General features: G+C 42.3%; 1 protein-coding gene across 1 annotated transcript in view; it reads left to right on the forward strand.

Moving 5' to 3' along the window:
- The first annotated feature begins 1,417 nt into the window (after positions 1-1,417).
- The window catches only part of SLC17A8 (solute carrier family 17 member 8), a 36,861-nt gene continuing 22,465 nt past the window's right edge, over positions 1,418-15,813 (forward strand). Inside the window, exons 1-3 of the mRNA XM_005444042.4 lie at positions 1,418-3,623; positions 10,814-11,066; positions 14,764-14,882. Coding sequence (XP_005444099.3) covers positions 3,481-3,623; positions 10,814-11,066; positions 14,764-14,882 — 515 coding nt within the window. The 5' untranslated portion in view covers positions 1,418-3,480. The remainder of the gene's footprint in view (positions 3,624-10,813; positions 11,067-14,763; positions 14,883-15,813) is intronic.

The following is a 15,813-nucleotide window of genomic DNA, read 5'->3' on the forward strand; positions in this document are numbered from 1 at the left end:
GTAGGTTTAACACAGGAAAGAAAAAAAGTAGAAACAGTGACAGCTGTGTCCGTAAGAGCTATTGCGTTAGGTCTTGTCAATGAAAAGAGATTTCCTCAGCTGATGCTCCAAAATGTGTACCGGGATTAGTTGCATAGGGATTGCCATGGCCTCATCCAGCATATCCTTGCTGGGAATTGGGTGGTGCCCCTGTGGATGGTGCCCCAACAGGAGCAGGGCACTGCAAAGCTGCTGTGACACTCTGCAGCAGCATTTTTGGAGTCTGGGGTTTTTACTACTCTGTGAACCTGGGGAGAAGGAAGTGGAGAAGGAGTGCTGCTCCTGCCAAGCAGCCTCCTTGCAGGAAAGCAAGAGTAACACCCTTTCTTTACGTCTTAGGGAAAGGGTCACTGAATTTCAAAAGGGGCTACTGCTGCAGCACTGCGGTCAGTGGAAGGATTGCAAAGCGTAAAAAGGAGGGAGAGGTGAAACCTGCTGTGAGAAATGTACGGTTCTGCTAGTGGTGAGGTGGGCAATATTGCTAAGGAGAGCCCTTCCATCTGTGAGGGGGACAAACCCTGCCAGGTGACAGCCAGGATGTATCTGGGAGCTGCTTGAAGCATTCCCAAATGCACTGAGGACAGATCTAAGACTTCCGTGCTGAATGCAGTTAGAGAACGTGTTGATAAGTGAACAAAGCACTGAATTTTGAGCATAAGCTCCTTTTTTACGTCTCCTCTGTGCCCTAACTGAAGTAGGACCAGAAGAAGTCCAGAAAGAAAGGCAGAATAAACCCCTCTGTTCCACAGCTGCTGAGAGATACAGGCTTTGAGCACCGCTTTCCAACCTGAGCCTCAGTCTTCCAAGGTGAAATCTGTGCACTGGAATTTGCACCATTTCCAGTTTGGAGCTGGGCTATTACATGGTTTCAGGTGTTCAGCTACCTGAAGAGCATTCAGGAAACTATACCAAATACTAGCAAATACATGTTTGTTTAAATGGAAGACAATTTAATTACATATTTCTACATGTATATACCCCTAAAAAAATTTCATACCTCTGATGCCTGGCAGTTAGCCTGCTAGGGTTCATTTTTTGTGTGCACTCTGATAACTGGAGACCCTGTTTTAATGCATGTGGTTGCATGGGTCTGTGCTCCTCTCCATAGTGGTGACTTTGCTGCCTGAGCTGCTGGCATGCCTGGTGGGCCAGGGTGCGCCGGGGCCAGGGGTATGGAGGGAGAAATCAGGAGGAATTTCTTCCTCTTGCTCAGCTGTGGAGGTGGACAGATTCAAGCCTGAGCAGTGTGAGGACGATGAGGTGCAGCTGCTCCCAGGGCAGCAAGACATGCTGCAGGGCGGGTGTAGAAGGCACTCCTTGAGCTGGCGGTGAGAGCGGTTGCTGTTCAACCCAGCCAGCCAGAAATAGGCCCAGAGAAGCCCTGCTACAGGCACGTGGGCGGGTAGTGCTGGGAGCTGGCCAGCCCCACCACCTCGGTTGCACTCAGGGCTTGCTATGAGGGGACTGTCTGCTAGGATAAAGGTGCCAGGTAGCTGCGCTGAGTCTGGAGATTTCCAACGCAGTCCTGCCGCACATGAATTATTCAGAGTGAAAGAAACTGGAACAACAGAGGCTCCAGCCAAGCAAAACTTGCTCAGCTCCAAAGTACTGCTTTTTCTCTTCTCTCCCTGCTCTCTCTTTGTGTTTATACTAGGAATGAAGGATTTCAATGCAGGCTGCTTGTCTGCCTCACCTAACTGTGAGGAGGTGTTTTTTTCCAGTATTCCCTTCTTCATAGTGGAGCTGGGACAATCCAGACATTTGGTATGTGTATTATGGAGGCATCTAAAACCCAGAGACTGGTGGCCCATGCAAGAAGCCAGGGGAGGAATGGAAGGGCGGGTAGTCCTTGCCCTGCTTCGGCCCAGATTTACATCCCACTCCACCCTACACACTTGGTTCAAACACCCAAATGAGGAGTCTGCAAGTAGAAACAACTCAGATGGGTAGTTTCTCTGGACAAATCACTTTCTTTCTTTTTCCTTTTCTCTCTCTGTAGGGCCTGGGTAGACCAAGCCCTGAACAGAAGTTAGGGGGAAAAGCATGGCCGCTATGTATCCTTATCGGAAGGATAACGACAGGTATAGGGCAGGAGGGAGGGAGCAGAGCTGCAGCAGCTTGCTCGGGGGCACCAGGCGGCTGGTGGCAGGGTGGGAGCCAGGGTTCCTGGGGGGCAGCTGCCTGTCCACCTGCCTTTCACATGGCGATTTTCAGCCAGGGGCTTCCAGGGGAAACCAGTTCTTTTGCTGGTGGCTTGATGGCACTGACAGGCTCTTAATTTAACTTTCTTTGGGAGAGCAAGGGGAATGTGGCAAATGCAAAGCTCTCCATTTTTCTAACAACCTGGAAAGTCTCTATGTTCCCTTCCACCCAGGGAACAGCTGACAGGAGCCCAAAATCAATATTAAATGGGGCATCTTTTTCTTTTCCTTGTCATCCATAGCCCAAATCCAGTAACAGAGTCCTTGCCAAAAGCAGAATTTCTTCATCTGACTCCAGCCAATGTGCAGGCGTGACGAGTCTACTGTTGGGCTCTGTTTCCACAAGTGTTTTTATTAAGTGCTTTCTGCCATGCTGGGAAAAGTGTAATGTCATCATGAAGTCTCATAGAGTTGGACTTGTTCACCTCTTTCAGCTACTTTGTAGTTCAAAAATGCAATGCATTTAATTTATAGCTGGTCTTTCTTTGCTTATTCAAACAGCATTGCACCAACGCACCTCTGCCTCTGTCTGCCCAAGGGCCCAGGAACATCAATAATAAATGACCATGCTGGGGAGGGTGGCTTTGGGTTCAAACCAGCAGGTGCATTGGGGTAGGGGTGCTCGTCTCGGCGAGGGGTACACAGTGTACGTGAAATGTAGCTTGCACCAATTCCCTCCCTGCAGAAAGTATTCATAAATGTTTAATAAACTTCTCGCCCTTGCTATAGATGAGGTCCTATTAGTGAACTGGAGTGGCTTGAGGGACAGGTATTGTGTCCGTTACTATAGCACCACCTTGCACAGGATCTCGGTGTGAAAGAGGCAGGGGAGGGAGGGAGGCAGGCAGGCGGGCACTGAGGATGAGCCCCAGCGAGGCAGCCTGAGGTCTGCCTGTGGAGCAGGCAGCCGCATCCTGCCCAGGGACACCGGCCCCCGGCAGCACCTCCGGGCTGCCAGCTGCAGCATCCCGACTAGCTGCCCCGGCTGGTACCCAAGCCTGCACAGATGCACGGCAGAGCTGCTGCAAGTGCACCGCCGAGTCCCTGAGAGCTTCGGAGGGGGTTTTGCTCCAGAGTTCTTCCCGACTGACTTTCTGGCTTTGGAAGATCTGTTTTGATTTTTATTTTTTTTTCTCTTCCACGCTTCTTTCTTGAGCAACTGGTTGTTATTGTGGAGGTCACCGAAGGGACTGGCAGAGGCTTCTGAGTCTGGTGTCGGGAAATATGACAGCAGAAGCAAATGCTTGTTAACATAAGGGATTTACTGAAGAAGAAAGACAAAATGCCTTTCAAAGGGTTCAGTTCACTGAAGGAAAGATTTTTTAACCCAGGAAAGGAAGAGGTGAAGAACACCGTTAGTGACTCACTGGGGAATCTGAGAAGGTAAAATTCAACAGAACATTCCCAGACAGGTCCATTCATTCAATTTATTAAAGAGAAATGAAATATAGAAAAATGTATAAACATAAAACAGAATAGAGAGTTGCAAAATTGCTGAGTTCAGATAGTAAGAGCTATCTTGCTGCAAGACAGAAGATGTAAAAGGAGCACTGTTACAACAGCATGTGACTATAGATGATAGAATATTTATATTAAACAAAAAACCAAACATGAAAATGAGTTATAAAATAGCATTCTAATATTACAAAGAGCATGAAAAAGTGTTTTAATTAAAAAACTTCTAAATAATTAAATGGAAATAATTTTGTGGTTTAGCTTGCATGAGAAAAACTGATGATTTAATGGGAATTAACACTCCCAAAATGATGCCTCTTGAAATTAGACTTAACAACCCTAAATTACAGGGGCTTTTTTGAAAAACTTGTTCCAAATCAGTAGAAGAAAATGTATTAAGTAGGGATGCGTATGCGTGTGTTTACTGAGACTAACAAATTAGAAAGAGAAAAAGGAGAAGCAGCTGTTTGCTATAAAAAAGGAAAAAAGAATTAAAGATTTTTATCTTAACCAACGGTTTATGAAACAAAACATTGAAATATTTTTACTATTTTATAAATGAAAATATAATGTAACAAATCACCAGTTTCATAAAGGGAAAGAGATTTCTCATTTAAATGGAAGGTTATTTCTATTCGTAGTGGCCACTGACAAAATGTATTTGTGCAATCAATAGATGTGAGCCAGAGGATTCAGTGGCATTTCTTGTGTGCTTGATGTTAAGTGTGTTAAATCTTTGTATGGATCAGGCCAGCGTTTTAACTGAATGTATTTTTAGCAACAGAATTGTATTTGCTTTTATACCCATACCTTTACCTTCTTTTGGGAATGCTATTTTGAGTTAAGATCCAGCTCTTGGAACATCTAAACATGCATTTGATCACAAGAAAATGTATGATAATTTACATGTACTATACTACAGCATGTATATGCAAGAAAATAAGCACATACATGTACTATGCTACAGCATGTATATGCAAGAAAATAAGCACATACACTTTTAAAGAAGTTACTAATATGCACTGATAGATTGTCAGTCACACTGTTTCTGTACCATGTGAACAGATTATTTGTTTTCCACACAATTTCAAGTTAACCTTTCATGATTTACAGTGTTATAGATGAAGTTTGACATTTTGCTTTTTTTTTTACTTTAAAGATACTCTACAGTAATTCCAAGGATTCAATTTTAATTTTAAAACATCAAGTTAAATCATTTTTTCAGTCATAAATTCTCTTTGCTGTTGGCTCTGCTGGCCAATTTGACCAAACACTTGTAGAGTTTGTATTCAGTGAGTTTCTGATGCGGCAGTACACTGGGTTTGCTATGTCAAAATGGTATGCAAGCTTTAAATTATCCAGATTACTCTCCTCTTGTAGTCATGTGTCAGGGGTGTCAGGCTCCTTCGTACACAGTTGATAGTACTGGCATCCAACTTCAGCAACATTGCTACTGAATCAAAGGAAACCAAATCTGAGTTGAGATACAAGAAAGTTTGCTGGACTTAATTATTTTCTGTTTTAAACATATGTATACCAGTGTACTAGCCAGTGGAGGAAATAATCCAAACAACAAAGTGTTTTTACTATCCTTGCAGTCAGATCTAAGTAAGAATTGCTGCAAGTTGAGCAGACTCTTAGAAAATATGTAGTCATATTTGAAGGTTTCTGTAAGGAATGGAATGTGCGTGTTTTTTACTTGAAGTTCATTCTCTACAGCTTAGCCTACAAAGGAGAGCATATGCTTCTGTTTTTACATGATGGTACATACATGTACATGCCAGCTGCAACCTTGAGTTTGCTCTTCATTCAAGAACCCAATTGGTTTTAATGTGGTGTAAATCAGCAAAGAATTTGGTTTATTTTCTCATGTTCAACAGATGATTAATTATATTAATATGCATTCTTGATTAGGTCTCCATCTGTGATTTCACTGACTGCCATGTGTTGATGTGGGATTAAAACTAGCAAAGTGGGTAGAAAAATACTTTTTAGCTTTGGTATATATGATGAGTCTATGCCTTCCTACACATTTCCTCTCTCTTGCAAACAATAGAGCAGATCCAGAAGCCAGTGTCTGGCAAGACCAACTGTCAGATACCAGCGGCTCCATAGCGCTTGTCCACAGACAAGTTCAAACTTGTTTATGCTAAAGCACCATAAAACAACTTACTGCCGCCTCACAGATGTGTAGCAACCTCAGATTATTTTGTGAGTGCTGCAAAGCAAGGCTCTCCCCACAGGAGGTTACTTTAGAATGGCTGGATCCTGGAAGGGAGGCAAGGGGGGCTGAACTGGCGAGACCCCAGAGGTGTCCTTTCTTTAGGCTGTTGCCAGCTGTTTCATTTGTGAGATATTAGAATATGTTTTAGATGTTTTGTACAAAATAGTTTTTGATGCAAAACTGGGTTTGTTCTTGATTAATGCAGTGGGGCAACAACAACAACAACAACAGCAAATTTAGAAGCTTCAAGGCCTGGGTGAATGGGTGTCAGAGCTGGGGCTCTGCAAGCCTTATGCTTCTCAGAAAAGAAAGTTTTCCTGCAGAGCTTTTTGGCAGGCACACTTTTACTATTTAGTGTAAGAAAAATTCATGAACTTTGTGAATACATGAATTAATGAGATTCAAGTAAAATCTCAGGCTCTGTCTACTCTCAGGATTTCAGCGGTTGCTGTTAGCTGGTCCAAGACGCCTATCTTACTGATGAAGTCGGAAGTGACTAAGTGGGTTCACAACTCCGTAATATCACAACGTGAAAAGTCGTACGGGCTATGTCACACAGCTGCTGTATGTAGTCTGGGCTCTGGTAGGTGTAGCTCTGGCTGCTGCAGATGTCCCTTGATGAATTAGACAGTCTAAATTGTTTAACAAACTTGGACCTTGAAGCTGAGTGATATACCCTTGCATTGGACAGGGCTCCTCTGCCTGTACTGGATTGTAGACTTAGCCCTCTCAGATTTTTCCTTTGTGCACAAGCACAGAGAGTTTAGTGCACCACAGACCATGCAGCACTGCGAACACGTGTCCAGACTCAGCTGGTTTGAGAGCTGTGTGAGGCCCCCAGTGCAAGGGCACAGTGCACATGTGCAGTGCTGTGCTGCGGCACCCAAGGGGCATCCCTCCAGCGTATTGAGGCTGAGGAGAAACTGCGAGGCCGCCCTGCAAAAATTTTCAGTCCCACGGTGTGTATTTTTGAGACACGATGTGAGTTTCAGGCAAATACCATGCAGAAACCAGCCAGAGAGATCCCATGCATTGAGTGACTTACAAATCCCTATGTATACTGGGGTTTTGTACCAAAGCATCGATTGCAGGATTTGGTATGGAAAATTGTCACTTGGGCAAATGCCTAGAGAGTTAACTAGATCTCAGAAGATTGTATCCACCTTCAGATAAATGATACTTTTCAAAAGTCAGTGTGTAGGTTTCTGAAGTTATGCCAGGATCATCAGTAATCTGTTGTATGTGATGACTGATGCTGGATTTGTAGGTGTGAGATTTGAAAATTGTGTATGATTGTGCTGCAGCCACCTGTGAAAGACTGTAATATGTGGTAAAAGTCATCCTAGAATGTGTTTTAACACATCAAATATTTACATTTGCCTGTTACTGTAGTATCTATGTGTTTTTAATCAAATTAAATGACATGCTATTATTCTAGTCCACCTACATTATGCTTTGAAGAAATAACTAATTCCTGTGCTAAAATCCCATAAATATAGATTGATGATTTATATGTGTTCTAGGGTTTTTACTAATAGGAATTTTTAAAATTTATTTCATTCTTCCAAAATTCTGTATATGACACAGTAGTCATTCAATAAAGAAGAGAAATTTTTTATACTGTTATTATGACATTTGGGCACAGAACATGGATATAGATATCTTCAAATAGCTTAGCTCTTCTTACTTGCCAAGGGTTGTATGTTTGCTGAAAAAAGCAAACAGATTGATGTAAGGACTAAACATTTATCAGGCAGCAAAATGCTCTCCTCCATGAATTAGATAATTAGAGCGCACTGGCTCTGAAGCAGTTTTCTTCTAAATCATTGGTGTACAAGTGGAAATTTTCAGTAGCACTACCAGAATATATTGATCAATTGGAAGATGTATTTCTCATCTTTTCATGGAGTTGCCATACCTTCATTATATACCTGTTCAATAAAATAAAGCCAAAAGACTTGGTCAGACACTGTCCGTGTTAATATCTGCTCTGCTAGTGCTTCATCCTGGCTCCATTTTTGGACTGCTGTTGCAAAATAGATTTCTTAAAGAGAAATCTTCTACAGAGGGGTTAGCATTAATCTCTGGGGGCATGAAATACACTTGTGGGGATTTGGGGTCATGGATCAGTCGTCAACATTCTTCCGTTAATGACTAGTTGAATATAATAGCAAAACAATTAATTTCTTTGCAGAGGCACCGCTGGCCCATAGTGCTAGTCCTCGCTCACTGCTTTTTACAGTGAGTATGGAGCAGAAGGATATTTCCATGACTATATGAATTGACAGCCCGCTAAAAATTTCCAGATCACAACAGTTGTTTTGGCTTTGCATGATGTGTCTAATCTTGGCCAGCTGCCATAATAATGTACCAATTACAGTCTAATGTCTCTCTTATAAATAGAGAGCCTGGTAAAAGTACAAAAATTTGACAAATTGTGCTTTGATTTAATTCAATCAATATCTTAGATTATGTTAGGGAAGACAATTAAATTACTTCTTTTGGTTTGTTAATAACTCTTTTGAGAAGACAGCGGTTCTAAAAAAACAATTATTCCATTGTCTTTTCACTTCCTGAGGCTTTTATTTTTGATATTTTATTCAGTTTTACACCTACCCACATTAGCCCACAGAGCACGGAATATATGGTGTCTCCTTTTTAAAGTGCTTGACTGCGTTACTCTTGGTGCTTTCATTTCACTAACAAACGCTGTTTCCCTGCCAGGGAATCGAAAGACCTCAATCACCTTCAATAACACCACAGCAATACCCCATGTCCTGCGTTACCCAGTTTGATGCAAAGTCTTCCCTCCAGCCTGACAGTGAGCTAATGATCTAACCTTGCAGTTAGCACTGCTTTGAGCAGGGGATTAAGTCAAATAATCTGAGGAGTTCCCTTCTGGCACAAAACACTCTGATTCTAGTGTTTCTTGGAAATGTCAGATGATAGACTGTAGCATGCTTTTTCTCTTTTTGCTAAGACTAAGGCTGAAGTAATCATTTTATGATATTATGTAAACAGGAATAATACAGTAAATGATGCACCGGTTGACCTATAGCCCTAAAGCCTAGACATGCTGAGATTTTAAAGCAAAACTTCATATTGGAAAGATAAATTTAAGTCCACAGGAAGCACCCCAGGAAGCCATACTTACCACCTACGTTTGCAAGAGCTTTAGTATAGAGTACTATGTATTAGACTATGGGTAGTATATTAGACTTACAGCAACTGGAGAAAGCTGTGATTAAACCAGTACTACGCTCCCCAAAGAGCCAACCAGCTACTGTGTAGATCGCCCAGGTGTAGTTCATCCATGTATGCTCTGACAATGTTTCTTTATAGCTGATTTGTATATGGAAACCAAAGTGCATTAGATTTCAAATACACTCAGCCAGGTGTGGAAGAAGGAAATAAGTTACTCCTTATCAGAAAAGAGTGAATGAAATAATTTCATCATTTTATGTGGCAAGCTGGGCTTCCTTTAGATTAAGTAACTGTTAACATTTTCACAGTACTGAGAGTAACTCCTTGGCAGACACAAAAGGAGCTGGATCCTGAGTTTACTGATTCAGAGCAATGCCAAAACTGAAAGGCTTCGTAATGTAGCTGCTGGTCGAGGCCCCCCCTTAGTAAACTCTTTACCTTAAGCTCGTGGATTCAGTGGGCTAGTTGTGTATTCACAGCTAAGCATTTCAGCATGTCAGAAAACCCATATTCAGCATTTAAAACAAATGCATGGGAAGTTAATGTTAGGAAAGGGAGCATTAACTGCAGTCCAGGGATGTGTATTCAGCTCTTTCTCACCTCACCTTTTCTACCAGAGACATTCCCTGGTCCTGCACCATGGTATATTAGTAGTAACAATCACACTGGGAGACCATATTCATTTTTAATTGCACTATCATGCAATTCCAAATTACATGGGAGTGTAATTTTTTTTATTATGAATCTTTGAGCTGGCGTGCTTGTAGGAAAAAGAAAGGCTGGATACACAAAGCCAGAGGAGCTGCACTCCTCTGTTAGTTGGGCAACCTCTTGCAGGCTGAAACAGCTGGGCAGCATTTGCTCCTACCCCGAGTAAATGGGAGAGCCCACATCTCTGACGCCTCTATCGGTTCCTCCCAGCTGCACTGCAGTGCCACACCAAATTTGATCCCAGCCTTTACTGCTGAGGAGGGGTGAATCGGCAGCCCAGAAAGTCGCTGTCTTCCTTCAGTTCTCATTGGCAATGAATTCAACAATAGGAGTTGCAGGGGTTCACTTTGCAATGACCTTGTGGTGAGAGGATGTTTCAGAGAAGAGGGGACATGTGGCCTCAAATCCCTTCAGGCAGAGAAGGTCTGGCCCTGGACCTTTTACATCTTAAATAGGGACTCTGATGCCGGAGCCTTTTCTTCTCTTCAGTATAGCCCTGATTTTTGTCTCACAGGTGAAAACAAATTCATAGGGAGTTTTGGGCTGAGCAAAACCATGTTTTGTGCTGTATTTACCCTTTTCTTGAAACCTCCATCAGCTCTGCTTAGTGGATCTAATTAGAAGTTATGCTTAATTCCTTTATATATATTTTTTCCTAACAACCAGCAGAATTTATCACAACAGAGCTCAATTTACCTCTCACAGTTATGCTTGTGAATAGCCTGTGAACATTTTTCCAGCTAGCTGTCCAGCTAGGTGGCTCAGATTTATAAATTCCAGAGGTCATTCATGAAAACGTGTAGTCTATGCCAACCTTTCAAAGCCTGCCCAGCATTAACTCATCGTATCAGAAAGAGACAAATGCCTTGCACGGAGATGATTTAGCAGCTGATTGGAGCATGTAACTGGCCATCTACATTGCAGAAAATTTTACTGAGGCAATAAGGCATTTTCATTTTCTCTTTCTTCATCCATTTAGGAAAATTGACGGCACCAACATAGAGGAAGATCACATTGAGCTAACGGAAGAGGGGCGGCCTGTGCAGGCAAGCACCCACAAGCCAGCACCGTGCGACTGCTACTGCTGTGGGCTGCCCAAACGCTACATCATTGCCATAATGAGTGGTCTGGGCTTTTGCATCTCCTTTGGAATTAGGTGCAACCTGGGCGTTGCCATTGTGGAAATGGTGAACAATAACACTATTTATATTAATGGAAAACCAGAGCTGCAGGTAAGAAAACATCTTCCTTTCACTTTTCTGAGCAGACCCCATTGCAAAATCATCAAAGTGTGACATATCAAAGTACTGAGTATACATATATATACATAGATCAAAAACTGAGGGAGAGAGACACGTGAGTCTCTATCCACATAGATGTGTAGGTGCTTAATTCCTAATTAGGTGTCAAAGTCACATTAAAAATATGTAAGAACTGAGGATTTGCAATGTTGTAAAGGTTGTAAGCAGCAGAAATGAGAACTGAATTGGCTTGTGTATCTATCAGGTCCCTGACATTTCAGTTGCAGACGGATTTTTTTTCTGTGGCAGAAGCTTTTACTATTTACTCTCTCTCAGGGAAGTGCGCTCTGATGCTGCTGCAGAAGGAATTACTAATTGCTGTATGTAGTGCTGCATGCACTCTATTCAGGTCAGTAGATGACTTTCAAGAACTTAGAGCAGTCACTGGCAATAAGGCAACAGGTTTTTACAGTTTATTGGCAATGCGGACTGCTGTCTAGAGGTACTCAGCGAGGTACCAAGCTATTTTCCAGTTTGCGGTAGATAGCATGTGGTTCACAGCTGTTGCCTACAAACCTTTAACAATGCACCCAAGGAACTGCAGGTTCAATGCGTACTTAGTTTCCCCAGTCCTGCCTTGGTACATGGCTCTGCTATCATTAGGCCTTTTATGGATTATATGAACTTGAAGCTTTACATTTCCTCTACTTGTTGACTTATTTTTGGATGTTTTTGTCCTAATAAATTATTCACATGAATATTGACTCTTACCTGATGACTCCCCATGTGCTGAGGTCTAGGAGAAAAGCCATTACAGAAGGACAAAGTATCATCAGATCCTCCCAGGGAATGGAGTCTTCCCCCAGCCTATGGGTACCCTTGGTTTGTCAACACATTACCTAAAACAAAACACATCTCCCAAAGAGGCAGATACTTCTGTCATCTGTCATGTTTCTAGAGATGAATGAAAAGCAGTGCAATTATTTGTCAGCTTTTCCCCCAGATATTTTAACTTTTAGTACAAAGAAGTGCAGAAAGTGTCTGTAGCAAATTTCCAAAGCTAAAAGTATGCCTGCCTGCATGACTCATGGTCATAGGAGCTATTGATCTGCAAAGACCAGAGGCGAGGCTTATGATTCTAGGCCTGGGGATTAAATAAATCTTCCTTCCCTTTCTACATTATGTCATGGCCAGTCCTTCAGTGTTTTTCTCTTGCCTTCCTAGCTATCAAGCAGAGTGTTTCTAATCAGACTCAATAAACTCCAGAAAGATTTACCAAAGTGAATGAAGAGTTTCCTAGTGGGGAGCAGATCTGTGAAAAGGGACCTGGGGGTCCTGGTGGACAACAATGAGTGATCAGTTTGCTGCTGTGGTAAAGCTAACAGCATGCTGGGTTGCATCATCATCATCAGAGATAGTCAGCATGCCGCTCCACTCAGTGCTTGTCAGGCCACACCTGAACACTGTGTTCAGTTTTGGTCCCTGCTGTACAAAAATGATGTGGACAGGCTGGAGAGGGTCCAGAGAAGGGGCACAAAGGTGATCAAAGGATAGGAAGTCTGCCATATGAGGAAAGGCTAAGACAACTGGGTTTGTTCAGCCTTGAGAAAAGAAGGCTTAGGGGAGACCTTATCACCATGTTCCAGTATTTAAAGGGTGGCTACAAAGAAGATGGAGAGTCCCCTTTTACAAGTAGTCACATGGAAAAGACTAGGGGTAATGGGTATGAGTTACTCCTGAGGAGATTCTGGTTGGACACAAGAGGAAAATTTTTCACAATGAGAACAACCAACCATTGGAATAATCTCCCGAGGGAGCAATGGATTCCCCAACATTGGACACTTAAGATTCAGCTGGAAAGGGTGCTGGGCCATCTTGTTTAGACCATGCTTTTGCCAGAAAGTTTGGACCACATGATCCTTGAAGGTCCCTTCCAACCTGGTGTTCTACGATTCTATGATTCTAGTTGTTCTTCACCTGCAGTCTCCTCTGACCAGCTCCTGCTGCTTAGACTTGCTGCTGAATCTGTATTTATTTAGTCTAATTCCTGCTCCCTGTGGTCCTGCTTGGACTTCCTGGTTCTATACTTCCCCCTGGAGCAAGAGAAAGGATGTGCCTGCATAGGCTGGGAAGCTCAGAAGAGGTAGTTTGAGAAAATTTGAACAAATTCCTCTCATGAATCGTAAATTATTCTGTTAGGGCATGAGCACCTGCTGATACAGGAACTTTTTCCATTTCTCATGATGTTTCTGCCTTCAGACATTAACAGTACCTAGAAACTAAGCTGGAAATCACTAGTAGAATATTAAGTATTTAAAACAGCAATGTAACTCAGCACAGGTAAGTGGCTCTCTTGTCAGAATGTATATTGATGTAAATGTCTGGCTAATTAACGCCATCTTTCTCCCTGCAGGTCAAATGATGAGCTGTTTTTTAGTTTGCTTGTTTGGGAGGGGGGTGGGGGGTGGGAACCTCATGGGGAAAACTGGTTCACAGAAAGTAATACAGAAAAGAGAGATGTTAAGGTTTATCATTCTAGTTTTCATTTTTCTGTAGTGTATTAGTGATAGTTTTAATTCAGAATCTAAAAGATATCTATGCTGCTTCCTCACATGATGCTTAGCCACCTTTCCCTGCTGTGTGATTGCATAAAAATCATAATGAGGCAAAATATCGTGTTTTCTCTTTGCTCCAAAGCAGTTCTTCTAAACTGAGGGTTCAAGGAGAATAAGTTGACACTGACCTTACAATAGCGGTTTATACCGAGTCAAGTTCTGTCTGACCTCCCAGAATGGAGGGCAGGAGGGGCACCTGGGATCCACCTTTCTTTTCTTCACTTCCTCTGTGTTTTGCCCTGGGCTTTGGCTATCCTTCTGAACAAGGTATGTCAAACAGGGTCATTGGGGAACAGAAATTGTTCAGGACAAGCCTTGAGAAGATTGAAACTGCTTGGTATGCAAGGATGAGGTATATGGTGAAAGCATTTCTCTTGGCTGCAGAGTTTTTGGGTAGGAATTACCTATGACCAGCCTGTGGCTGGCCTTCTGTATCAAAATCCAGCGCTACAACTGGCACCACTTTTAATAAAAGATAAACTAGTCAGCTAGCTAGTGTTACCCAGTTTTATTTCTTGATTGCTTTGTCTTCAGCTGTTAGCCCTCCTCGACACTTCCATGCCCCCCCTTTTCTGCTCCCATGCCACTTAATGCAGATGGTGGATGGTCAGTGTTTGGCCCTGTCAAGAACTATGGATAAGCCTGACCAGGAAGCTGGTGAACCCAAAGGACCTTGATAATCTTAGGGAAATGGATATGTCCATTGAAAAGCATCAGGTCACTGTTATAACAACGAGCAAGCTTGGAAACAAAGGTTTCGGGACTAAGCAGCCCATGGGGAAGCAGTGACAAACCGGCAAAGTTGAAGGTCCAGCATTAGCTGCCTTCTGGCTGAAACCTTTCCCCCTCCTATCCATCCAACAGAGAGCTAAGAGCAAAGGCAATAATCTCACATGAGAATCTGACATCCTTTTGTCTTAACTGGGGGATTTCAAGCTTAGGAACACCTACCAGCCAACATGAAGAGGCTGCCTTGATTTGGAGGATGGGATGACTTCTGTGTGACTTCCAAACAGTGGTTGTCTTACAATGAGTGCTTCATCTTCCAGTATTTTTTTCTGTCTCCTTTACAGAAAGCCCAATTCAACTGGGATCCAGAGACGGTGGGACTCATTCATGGCTCTTTTTTCTGGGGTTACATTGTGACACAAATTCCAGGAGGGTTCATCTCAAACAAATTGGCTGCTAACAGGTAAGAAAACAGTAATCAAAAGAATTAAGCTTTACAGCCTGATGACTGTTTTACATTGTTTAAATGATTACCAAAATAGTGAATTAATGTGTTTCAGGAATACACATCTGTAACTCAATGTGCTGTATTTACGTCTGTAACCAACAATGGGACTAGATTTTTGTTATGGGTCTATTGCTGATTCTTGAAATTTAGCTTGTTCATCTCAAATATCTCCACATTTCTTCTCTAAACAATAATGCTTTCTGGAGAGTGTTAGGAAACCATGCCTAATTCTTTAGAAAAGGATTGTAGCATTTGCATTTCAGAAGTTCCCTTAGTGCTTTTTAGCTCAATACCAAGCAATAATTTTACAACAGAATTTGACCTTTCTCCTTTAAAAATTCCCTGTAGACTGAAGCTGGGCATGTGGTAATTACAGAACTATTTGTGTTCTGAAGACACAAATCCATCCTCATGCACACAGATATCCTTGCCAAGGCTGAATACAGTATTGACTGTAATTCAGATTGCCCAGAACTTCTAATAGAGCTTCATGATCTCTGTTTGGTGAACTCTGAGCATTTATACAGATTCTCCTATGCTCATTGTGTTTGTGGACTGATTTTTTTAAATTCAACTGCTTTTGAAAGCAAGAATAAGAAAAGTAGCTAATTTTGCCAAAAGGTAACTTTGGTGTTAGGCTTTACTTCAGAAAGTCTTCAAAACTTGGAACATGACCATAAGAGAGAGGGAGTTTGTCTTGAAGAGAGCTGGTTGTGAATGAGCTCATGAGGCATCCATGTTAAGGGCTTTTGGGATCTTCAGATAAAAAAGATTGTTGGTACTCATTTCATTCTCTGCAAACAAGGCGTGACTTACCTAGAAACACTTTCAGAATTGGAAAAGGTCTTTAAGACCAGTTATATATTTTTTTGCCCCACATCAATGT

This window comes from Falco cherrug, chromosome 5, assembly GCF_023634085.1.
Source record: "Falco cherrug isolate bFalChe1 chromosome 5, bFalChe1.pri, whole genome shotgun sequence".
Taxonomy (NCBI): domain Eukaryota; kingdom Metazoa; phylum Chordata; class Aves; order Falconiformes; family Falconidae; genus Falco; species Falco cherrug.